This window comes from Micropterus dolomieu, linkage group LG22, assembly GCF_021292245.1.
Source record: "Micropterus dolomieu isolate WLL.071019.BEF.003 ecotype Adirondacks linkage group LG22, ASM2129224v1, whole genome shotgun sequence".
NCBI classification, from domain to species: Eukaryota; Metazoa; Chordata; class Actinopteri; order Centrarchiformes; family Centrarchidae; genus Micropterus; species Micropterus dolomieu.
In genome coordinates, this window is record NC_060171.1 from 6,682,521 (window position 1) to 6,694,299 (window position 11,779).

The following is an 11,779-nucleotide window of genomic DNA, read 5'->3' on the forward strand; positions in this document are numbered from 1 at the left end:
TTTAGACCAACTGACTTAGTAGATTTGTTCAGTCAAAATATCTGCAAAGTCAATTTAAGATTAACTATTGTCCAGTCACAAATGAATCCATGATGCCAATCTGTTTCATCATTCCCTGATGTTTTATTTATTTATTTTTTTACTGTGCTCATTCTGACACTGCTGCACTATTTTGAGATGCATAACACACGCCGCGAGTTAAATCAAAGCCCGATTTCTTGATGTTGCACACTTGAAAGACCTGATTCAATATGAAACCTGTCAGGTATCCAATTCAAAGCTGTCCAGCTGGTATACATTTTGATGAATTGCCTCTTTGTAAACAGTTGATAACCTGAAGTCTGGCTGATTGAATGCTCTGAACTCAATTAACAGACTCCCAACACCAACAAGACACTTTTTTACATGAGTGAATTATGAAATAAGTCTGTAACAGTGTAGGCGCCATAACCTTTGGACGTCTGATATAATTTAATGTAATTCATGGTAGTGACCCAAACGTACAGACTGGGAGTGAAATGATTGACTCTTTTTTTTTTTATAAATAATTTGTCTCTTTGTCAGATTTGCATCCACAGGGAAACTTACTGGTCACCTCGGTCCAGTGATGTGCCTGACTGTGGATCGGTCTGGAAACAACCAAGACCTGGTGATCACTGGGTCCAAGGACCACTACATCAAGGTGTGTTTTGTTCTCCTTTCTGTGTCCTGTATTTACATATTACAGCACATACTCTGGAATTAACATAATGATTCCTGTTAGCCCAGTCTAATAAAGATAAGATTATACATGTGATTATGACGTATGATCTGTTCAAGCATTCAGGGACACAATATAAGACTGTGGGAGTTATTCATTCATGTCAGATTAACCTAGCATGATTACCTTGGGTATTAAAAAAATAATATTCAATCCTCTTTGAAAATACAGAAATTGCTGCGGCGTGTGTGTTGCGTGTGTGTGTGTGTGTGTGTGTGTGTGTGTATATAATATATAAAATTTCACAATAAAGTGCAATACACCTGTTAACATGCAACACTCTGGCTGTTCCAGCTGTTTGATGTGACTGAAGGCTCTCTGGGGAGCATCAGCCCAACACACAACTTTGAACCTCCACATTACGATGGAATCGAGTCACTGGTGGTCCAGGGGGACATTTTCTTCAGCGGCTCTCGAGACAACGGTATCAAGAAGTGGGACCTGGATCGCAAAGACCTGCTGCAGGTACTGGATACATTACAAAGACTGCGGAGAAGCTGATCAGTAGGGATGCAATGAAATATTTTGGTGTTTGATGCACAGTTCTGGATTGAAGGCTGAGGAAGGCAGTGTAGGTTTATTTGCGTCCTCTTTCAACAACGCCATTGAAGTGCTTTACATAACACATGAAAAGGCATTAAAACAAGATACAAAAGAAACGCAAAGCAAAAAGACCCATTAATATGCAATATATGTACGTATGTGTGTGTGTATATTGTGTGTGCCACCATGACTCCTTCATATATCTTCTTGTGAATCTGCGATTTTTTTTAAAGTATTAAACAAACTGGAGGGTGTATTTTCTTTAAAAGAACAACTCCACTTAAAGCTTTTGGTTTGGTGTATGTCCGACAGAATTTGGTAAGTTTAATGAACCAACTATAACCAGGCTGAGAAGGACAATGTCAACCACATGATCATTACTACAAACGTCATCTGAAGAGAGACTTGTTTAGTTTATCTGTCCTACTTATGAGAGTACCAAGCCCTCACAAGTCAGGGTAAAGTTTAAGAAACTTAGTGTCATTCATGCAAATTTTCAGTAGACCCTAGAGTAAAATCTTGAATCATTCTCGCCAACAGCAAGTCCCGAACGCCCACCGTGACTGGGTGTGTGCGCTGGGTGTTGTCCCTGGGTCCCCAGCCCTGCTGAGCGGCTGCAGAGGTGGGGTGCTCAAGCTGTGGCACACAGATACTCTGGGGACTCTGGGGGAGCTGAAGGGTCACGAGAGCCCCATCAACAGCATCTCTACCAACAGCAGCCACCTGTTCACCGCCTCAGAGTGAGTCTCGCACACACACCAACACACAATTTCTATGTCTGTTATTTTTTGGATACATTTCTTGAGATATGCTTGTTGGAAACTTGTTCTGACTGGATTTTGGTGTTTTCATGGGTATATCGAGGCTAGTAAAAGGTACTCGATGTGTGTGGTGTCGGCTTTTGTTCTGTAATAAAAATACATCCATTTAAGTCAACAGAGACTGACCAGAGTTTTTTTTATTTATTCATCAACTAGGGTCTGCAAGATTATGTAGCATCAAACAAGTAGCTTGCTATCTGTGTGCATCTGAATTATGTTTCATGTTCCTGTCTTCCAGTGACCGGACTGTGAAGATCTGGCGTGCACGTGGTGGACTGGACAGCACCATAGAGGTGGTTGACAATGCGGACGAGGTGGCCAGTAACTGAACACAGCGCCACCTGCCGGGTTTGATTCTGGAAGGATATTAACAGCATCTTTTGATGCTGCTGCCCTGCACTTTGACTCCTAACTTATCAAGCCCAATGCTCACTCCTAAAACGCGTACCTTCTATGCCATGTAACCTGTATGACTGACCCAACAGGACATTAAACATTAAACTAGCATAATAATTATTTTTCTTAGACTCTGTATGCTCAGAGGGTCGTGGTAATCAGTTGCCGTTCACCATAGTGTTAATGACTCTTTGCAGCATAAACTCATCTTTTTGTCTTTTGCGCTGTAGACAATATGTCACTGTGGATCATGATAAGAACTTTTATTCACAAGACATTTAAGAGTTGAACCCGACAAACACACTATCAATATCTATGCTGCTCAGCTCTGTTTAGCGCTGTAGCAGGATAAAGTACACCTGCAGACACACCGTTACCCCGGAAAAGGGTAGCAGTGTGTTTTGTTAGATTAGGGAAAAATAGGGAGTAAGTGTTAGAGGAGAAAAAGGTGACAGAGCTAACGGGTTGGTAGCTGGTCTTCGCAACCCAGTTCTCTGGTTTCTTGGGATTGTTGCACTCAAAGCAGAACCAATGTCCCTGTGCTCCCTTTCTCCACCATATAACACAAGTGGCTTTACTGTATGTGAAAAAGACAAATCACCGTTCCCCTTAACTTTCCTCTCCTGCTTTTGTGCTGCTCAATTTCTGCAGCTGTTTCAGCGACCAAAATTGTGAAAACTTGTCGTCTTTGCTGTCCTGCACTGCACTCGTGAACAGAACACACTGAACATTAACAGTCCCACTTAAAGCAAAGATTTGACATTTTGGGAAATACACCTATTTGCTTAATTGATGTGAGTTTGACGATACACATCAGACTGTTAAATATAAGGCTGCAATCAGCAGCTGGTTAGCTTAGCTAAGCATGGAGTGTGGAAACGTGGAAACGGCTAGCTTGGTTCTTCCAACACATTTGACCAACAGCACCTCTAGAGCTCACTAATGTTTGTTTGATCTGTGCAGATGACAAATGACAATTTCTGGATTAAACAAACAAGATAAGGAGGTGCTGCTAGGCAGATTTTGTTACCTTCAGCCAGAAACAGGCTAGTTGTTTCCCATTTGCTTCCAGTCTTTAAGCTAAGCTAAGCTAACTGACTGCTGGCAGAAAGCAAATAAGCGTAATTCCCAAAATGTCAAACTATTCCTTTAACTCTTGCGCACTTGTGAAAACCGACATAATTAGTCTTTGAGATACAATTAATCCTTCTTAAATGTGAGCAGGTCCAATGTTTGAGGATATTCTACACTTGTTGTCTGTTATTTCATCCTATGTAAAAACGTATGCTCACTCTTCACGTTGCAGTTAGCACTCACTGAACCTACACTACTGACTTGTCGTCTAACACCCATGCTGCGCTCACCTTCTTCAACCCTATGAGAGGGCTTCTTTTCATGGACTCCGGGTGAAGTCCGCTCAGTACCGAGCAATGTGTATATATATGTAATAGTATCTTTTTGTTTTTGGAGAGGCCTTCAGACTCTGCCAGTGTTGTAAGCCCAGCCATGTTGACCGATGTCTGTCTCCCAGTTCAGATCCTTGTGGGGACTTCCTGGAGACACTTGTGGTCTCCCTGATGTAACTGATCTGTTTATTGCGATTGTGTGCTGTCACTTATGAATGTTCAGTGAAACAGCAGTTGTAGGCATTATTGGGGTACATATCTAGTGTATGTAAACAATGTATTTTTAAAAAAAAAATCTGACTGAATGTTAGTTTTGTGGGACCACCGATCTGAACGCAGTCTCACACGAGAACTGAGAGGTGCTTTAAAAAAGTGGACGGACCTTTTCCTCCAGTGAGGTGGCAGATTATGTTTAGTGGCCTACGGTTAGTTATGTCCCCCACCCTCTCTGTTTTGTTTGTTATGCTGTCCCTGTTCCACATATCCTGGGAATTTCCCCTCTGGAGTTTTAGTAGCCATTCTCAATTGACAGACTCTGTAGCGATTCTAATGTCAGATGCCTGGTGAGAATAAATGTCATCTGTCAAAAACAACCAACTCTGTGCATTTTTTCCTACTTCTATCAGTGATTTAAGGACTTATCGCTGTTGTTATATCAGCAGCTTACTTACTCAAATATCTACAGTCAAATGTGTCGTGTTGTTTTAACAAATCTGTCTAAGAAAAGTAGTTTCACATTTGTTTGACACTGTGCTCATTGATGCAGTGTCAACAGTTTTAACTTGTATGAAGACATTTTATTACAACTGTTTTACTGTATCATTATTTGTTTGTACACTAGCCGCCTCTTATGGGCACAAACATGAGTTATTGCTGTTGACGGATATATTAATAATGAACAATTATATCTGCTACTAGATCCAGATATAATGTCATTTTAGGGACTGTTTTCCATTACTCCCAACATCAGTTTTTCATTCAAATGTTTTAGTCTGGGAGGTTCCATTTTTTTCTGCAGCCAGTAGATTTTAACAGAGATGAAGGCTTCTTCTTAATGCTACTTCATCCTTTATCAGAGATTAAATATGTTGCTGTTCTTGATGATCTCATAATCTAAATGTCTCTTGAGGTTCTCCCAAAATATCTTAATCTTTTCACATGGCCAGATGATTTGCAAATGATTTTCAAATATGTGCCCAGACACCTCCAACACTTCTGTTAAGAGCTCTTCATTTAAACTTTTTGTCTCCTGCTCTAATTCCCAGAGTTGATGTGTTTGTTTTCACGTCAGTTTGCTGCAACTAAAAATGTAAGGCCGATGGTGGTTTTGAGATTAAAAAAAAAAAAAAAAGGTATGAAGTGGTAGAAATTTACCACAAGATGGCAGTAGCAGCAGCTACAGGACTGACCAGAGACAATCCTCAGGGCTGTCAATATCCAAAAATACGTGACATTTCAGGCATTTGGCTGGTAAAATGGCTAAGATTCCTCCACTGACAATCCCCAGATTAGCCCACTAGGAGCCTTCAGGGCCATGATTTGTGTGGGTACCCACTGACCCCTGGTGAGTTGGATAAAAATTATAATCTCTTTAGGAATGTACACCATGTAGATTTTGACACAGAGGCCCTCAGCTAGAACTCATTATGGTATGTGTGATTAGTTCTGTATTTTCCAAACACATTTGCAACATCTTTAATATTACAGACCACCTGGCATTTTGAACATTGAGCTGTCTGGGGGCCTGGAGGCATTGCCCGGCTGATAATCCAGCCTTACTGGCAACATTACAGGCAACCAGCAGTGAGGAGAGCAAGGACTGAAAAGCAAAAGAAATGTGTAACCTTAGTTACTGTACGCATTACACAAGTGGTGGAAAGCAGCAAGTATGGTTCTGTTATAAATTCAAGGTACTTTTACTTTCCTTAAGAATTTCTATTTTCTGCAAATTTATGCTTCTACTGCACTACAATATCTGCAATATTGTACTTTCAACTATATTTGTCATACTTACTAGTTCTTTTTCATACCCTTCCTGTCCAGTGAAAACCACGTATCTGGAAAATACATCATTACAAAGCTGAAAGCAGAAAAGTTGACATCTGACATAGCAACACTATAAACTACTGTTATTATAGAATATAATGCATGACATCATGAATACGAACAATATGCAAAGAAGTTAAAATTAGCTTAAACAACTACAGCACTAAAATGCAACCTACACATTAACACAACAGTAATACTAATCCAGAAATATCATACATTGACAGCATCATGAGTACTTTTAATAGTACATTTTGCTAATAATACCTGCATACTTTGACTTAAGTAAGGTTTTGAATGCAGGATTTTACTTGTGGGTTATTTTCACAGTGCGGTATTAGAACTTCTACTTAAGTAAAAGATCTAAGGTAACACACAAGAGGTAACAGTGAAGTGAACCCATAGAGAGCCAAGCTGGTTATATATACTGTCTTGAGATCTTGGTGTTAATTAAGGAAGACTATTTAAAGAGAAACTGGAAAAAAAAAGATTAAAGACAAATGTAATGACAGTATATCTAACTTTCTATATCTACGTTGATTTATTACTGTTCTATTATGTTTCATGCTACAATATTCCAGATAGTGATTGTGTTCTTTTTTTGCATGATAGTAATCAATCATTCTATTGAAATTATTAATATACAGGTCAACTTTTTCACAAAATGAGTTAAAATCTAAATTAAACAAATATGAACATTTACACTTGTTCTACTGCATATCATACGGAAAAAGAAGGTCATCACTTTACACACGCACTTAAATTGATTTCCATTTAGCTGCCATGTTTACATTCCTCATTTACACAAACATAAGCAATTGAAGAGCAGAAATCCACAAAGTACATTTTCCATCTTTGAAACTGATACTTTTAATAGGTGGTAATACGAACTGACCGGTGTCTGAATATGAGTTCATCACTTTGTATTGATCTGGCCATCCCTAGTGTTGCTGCATGTGCCCTGCAGTTCATAATATATAACCACACCGTTGTCCTTTTTCACCTACACAGTAATTAACTTCTTCAGTAATGTGTGCCTTCCAGCCAAGTTCAGTACATACAAATTACTTTTACTAAGAGCCAGGCCATTTGGTTTTTCTTTACTCGAACGAGGGTCTAAGGATAGAGTGTATTGGTTGTACAGATTGAAAACCCAGATTTGGAGCTCTATTAATTTCGCCACAATCCAGTGAGACAAAGACTTTGTTCAGATGCCTAATGAGCGACATGGGAGGCCATCAGGATCTGCCGTCATAAATCTACAGGACTGTCTGACAGGCAGCGCCAATCACCGGCCACCTGATGGGAATGTTAAAGTGTTGAGTGTGTGAGATGTCACTGAGGTTATGTTGGGTTGAATTTGACCCAGAACACTTCAGAAGTACTTTTCACTTTGTCCCAGAAGCCTAAAGACACCAACTCAGAACCCCAAATGAAAAATCTCTTTCACTATACACAAACGTACCAATTGTTTAACAAACCCGTTACTATTCCACTGCTGTTCTTGCTGACTTTTTCCACAAACAGCACGTGTGTTTACTGGTCAGTAGCCTCTATCTTAGATGTAAGTCTATTAATCCTCATTTAAAAACAGCATGACCAGCTGTTTCACAAGATGCAGAGATGTGCACATTTTTACTCCAGCCCTGCTGCTCATTGCTGAGCAGATCACCGCCCCTCGGAGAGAGATTTTGAACTGCCTCAGCACAACCTAGATATGAAAGTCCTTTGTACACTGAACAATGTCAAATCACACCTGGTGATTTTTTTGTGACAGTGAATCCTTCATAACTTTCTTTAATGTGCTACAAAACACTTGAATAAGCACTAATATTTGACTAAAATAAACATAATTACTATTGTTTAGTTTTGTCTCTGAAAGCCATTCTAGTTATGTCTTTCTGTTGTGTAACCAGTTGCAAATGAATTGGTTCTCGCTAAACTGCCAAATTTTTGGTTTCAGCTTCTCAAATATGAGAATTTGATGCTTTATCTTGTCTTATATTACAGTGCATTAAGTACTTTTGGGGTTTGGACTGTTGGTTGGACCAAACAAGACATTTGATGGCTCTAGAATTTTTAATGTTTAGAGACCAAATGATTGAGAATTGAGAAAATAGCCTGATTAATAATGAAAATAATTGTTAGTTGCAGCCCTAATACTGTACTGTACTTTGACACCATTACATCAAATCAAAATATAATTTTTTACACATTTCCCCCACATTTTAGCTTGATATATTTATATCTTTGGAAAGTTTGGGATCTTATCTAGAGTTTAAAATGTTCAGTGGGTTTGAACACTACTCAGCTGCGCAATATGAGCTTGTAATAATGAATCCACCAGTGAGTCAGACCCAGTTGAGGAGGTTAATATCTTTGAGAAAGACTCTATACATCTATCACAACAAGACTGGTTCTCTCTGGCAAATTAAGAGAAAGGGAGATTGAAGAGACAGTAATTACCAGCAGCCAGAGCTGCTTCACACTCTGATAATATGAAATCTATTTGTGGCACTGAGGCATGAAAATAATAGCCTACAATTCTGTCAGTCCAGACACACTGGCATATTAAAGCAAAAACTATTTTACAATTTAAGGGATTAACCCAAATCATGTCATGCAAGTTTTTAGATAAAAGTCAAACTACTTGCTCAACTCAAGCTTCAAATGCAATATTAAAGAATTAATCTTAAAAATTGTCTTAATGTGTAATTCTGAAATGATTAATGATTTTATGGCCGATGTGGATCTCCAAGGAAAATTTCTAATGTAAAATTACTTTGTAGGAATTACAAGAGGTGATAAAATAGTTCCCGAATAACAAAGCTAATAACGAGTTGGACAAAGGCCTTCTCTAAATTACTATCCGCCTTTATATTACAAATGATAAAACTCAGCACTTCATCTGGATCGCTCCCTCAGCTGCTGTATGAACCTAATATTGCACTCGTACTAGATAAAGGCAGAGATAATTTAGACCCATCATATAACCCCATGTCATTGCTCCCAGTAGAACAAAACAGACCCCAACCCCTGACATGGGTAATGTCACAGAAGGCCTGCTCATAAAATGCACAGACCTCTGCAATACCGAATCTCAATCCAAACTAAATTGAAAAGTTGGCAGCCCTGATGTTCAAAAGTGAGGCCCTTTCCTGGTTAAATAAAGTTATCTATGACAATGCCTTAAACACAAAGTAGAGCTGAGGATGATGGGAATGTCATCAAGTATTAACAATTCATCTTGAGGGGGGCATGAAGGTCTGTATCAAATCTCTCAAATAGCTATCAGTCCAGACGTTACCAAAGTAGTGGTGGACTGACTAACTGATTATTGCCATCCCTACAGCCATAATGCTAGCATAGCCAAAAATGTATTCCAACGTACTTCAATCCATCCAATAGCTGTCAAGACATTTCACTCAAAATTCACTCAACTTCATGGTGGACCTAGAAGAAAGTCAAATGATCGCCAGCGTCATATAAATACATCGTCTGGGAACACAAATTTCATGGCAATCAATCAAGAGGTTGTTGAGATATTTCATTCTGGACCAAAGTGGTGGACCGACCAGTCAACACTGCCATCACGCTGCTAGTATGGGTAAAAATATATCAGAATATTCACCACTGTATTCACACCATAGTGAACCTGTAACTCATCACAAATTATCTTGTCTTACGTTTATTTGATGTTTATTCATCATAAACATAATGTTGAAACAGACGTTCCATTATAATGTACAAAAAAAAGACATCATACTGTACCATTTAAAAGTATGTGTTGCTTGGCTCAAGATTCTACAAACAAATCTATATATTTTTCTTCTATTCTGTAGCATGGAGTTTGCCATGGTTGTCCATTATCTTCCTTTCAGTTTGCAGTGGATATGGAGCCAATACAGCTGTGGTTGTTTTTTAGACTCACAAATAAAGTGTTTATATTCTGGTGATTATTAACTTTAGTTTCTTAAAAGCCCAGCAGACTTAATCCAGAACACAGTGTACCTGTCAACGACTACAGTCATTAAATCTGTGAAGCTGAGAGTTTTCACACTTAATTAGGATTTCAAATGTCTACTGTGTTCCTGGCATGAAGCAACATCAGCAAGGTGCTTCCAACACTGTTGATGATCACTCTCTCACTGTTACCTGGATAAAAGTCTCAAATGTGGCCAAAGGACAGCAACACCACAAGAAGACGAAATCAAAATAATTCATAGTGGTCATCCATTTTTTCCCCCTAATGTCTCGGAGGAAAATGGGTGTCAGGTAATCTTGTGGTCGTTTTTATGTTCTACAAATTGCCAGGTGCTGAATTCAGGTAGAGATGAGGGGGCTGTAGTGTAAGTAGACAGCATTTTAGCCAGAAAATTACACTGAAATTGTAGAAGTCACATTCAGTTCCTTCATCCAAAATGTGACTCAGAGAAAAGGGCAAAATACTGATAAGCAGAAAGATTGTGATTTTGGCTCTGTGACAGAAACATTCGATACAGGATGGAGATGCCTGTTTTAGCTTATAAGAGGGTGGAAACTTGTGGAGGCTGCCATGTAATTACACTATATGGGGAAAAAGGTATGTGGACACCACAGTCCACAAACCTTTTCATGGTTTTGTCCCTTCATTTCCAATTAAGGGACCTCTTAATGCTGCAGCATGCAATGTTATTTTAGACAGATTAGTTAATGTTTGTTTTTGTTTTAACATGTCAAGATACCCGTGCACAACAACAGGTTCAGAAATGGTTTTCTCAATTTGATGAAAGAACACGGCTGGCCTGTTCAGAGCCCTAACCTCAACCCCATCCAACACCTTTGGGATGAACTTGAAAACTGACTGTGTGCCAGCAGGCCTTATCGCCTCATCATTGTTGGACCTCATTATGCTCTTGTGGCTGAATGGGAGCAAATCTCTGCTGCCAAAATCTTGTGGACTTTTCAAGTGTTCATTTACTTTGTTAGGATGCCAACATACTTTTGGCCATGTATTATACTTTTTTTGGTTTGCTTTAGAGAGGTATAGGATGTATTGACAGAATCATTTGATCTTAACACTATTTCAATAAAATTAAAGATTAATTAAAAAATACCATAAAACATCATTATATATTATTATATTACCATAAATGTAAAGACTAGATTAGAAGATACGTTCTTAAACTTACTATCAAATGCCCGAAAATAAAATCCTGATGGTACAATAAGAGGTGGACAAACTAAAGTGTGTCTGTAGTCCCAACTTAAAGGTTGTGACTTCTCCATAGGTCACAAAATAAAGGCAAGTGCTTGCAGGATGATTAACAGAACAAATCACGTAAAATATTTTTCTTTTCTTGCTCATTAGCCATTCTAGCCGTGTGATTCTAGGGATGGCTCTGTCCGTCTGTTGGTCAGTCCGCCACTCTGGTCCAGACTGAAATTACTAAACAACTATTAGATGTATTGCCATGAAATTTTGTACAGACATTCATGTTCACGTCAGCATACTCTGTAATAGCCTTGCTGATCCCCTGGATCTTCCTGTAACGCCATCATCAGGTCATCCATCCATCCATCCATCCATCGTCAACCGCTTATCCTGCGTCAGGGTTGCAGGGGGCTGGAGCCAATCCCAGCTGACATTGGGCGAAAGGCAGGGTACACCCTGGACAGGTCACCAGTCCATCACAGGGCATCATCAGGTCAAAACCTGAATTTGTGGATTGTTGATTTAGGACAAAACTAATGACATTCCCTTGAGGCTAGTTGGCAAATGTTAGCATCCTAACACACTAAATTAAAATTGTAACAGGATGCTGAGA

At 39.0% G+C, this 11,779-nt stretch overlaps 1 protein-coding gene across 15 annotated transcripts in view; it reads left to right on the top strand.

Moving 5' to 3' along the window:
* kif21a (kinesin family member 21A) overlaps positions 1-4,519 on the top strand; it is a 58,084-nt gene extending 53,565 nt beyond the window's left edge. For all 15 annotated transcript variants that reach the window (XM_046036243.1, XM_046036251.1, XM_046036254.1 and 12 more), the window contains 4 exons: positions 565-682; positions 1,055-1,225; positions 1,844-2,043; positions 2,363-4,519. In XM_046036243.1, the coding sequence (XP_045892199.1) occupies positions 565-682; positions 1,055-1,225; positions 1,844-2,043; positions 2,363-2,453 (580 nt within the window). In that variant the 3' untranslated portion in view covers positions 2,454-4,519. The remainder of the gene's footprint in view (positions 1-564; positions 683-1,054; positions 1,226-1,843; positions 2,044-2,362) is intronic.
* Positions 4,520-11,779: the final 7,260 nt, after the last annotated feature.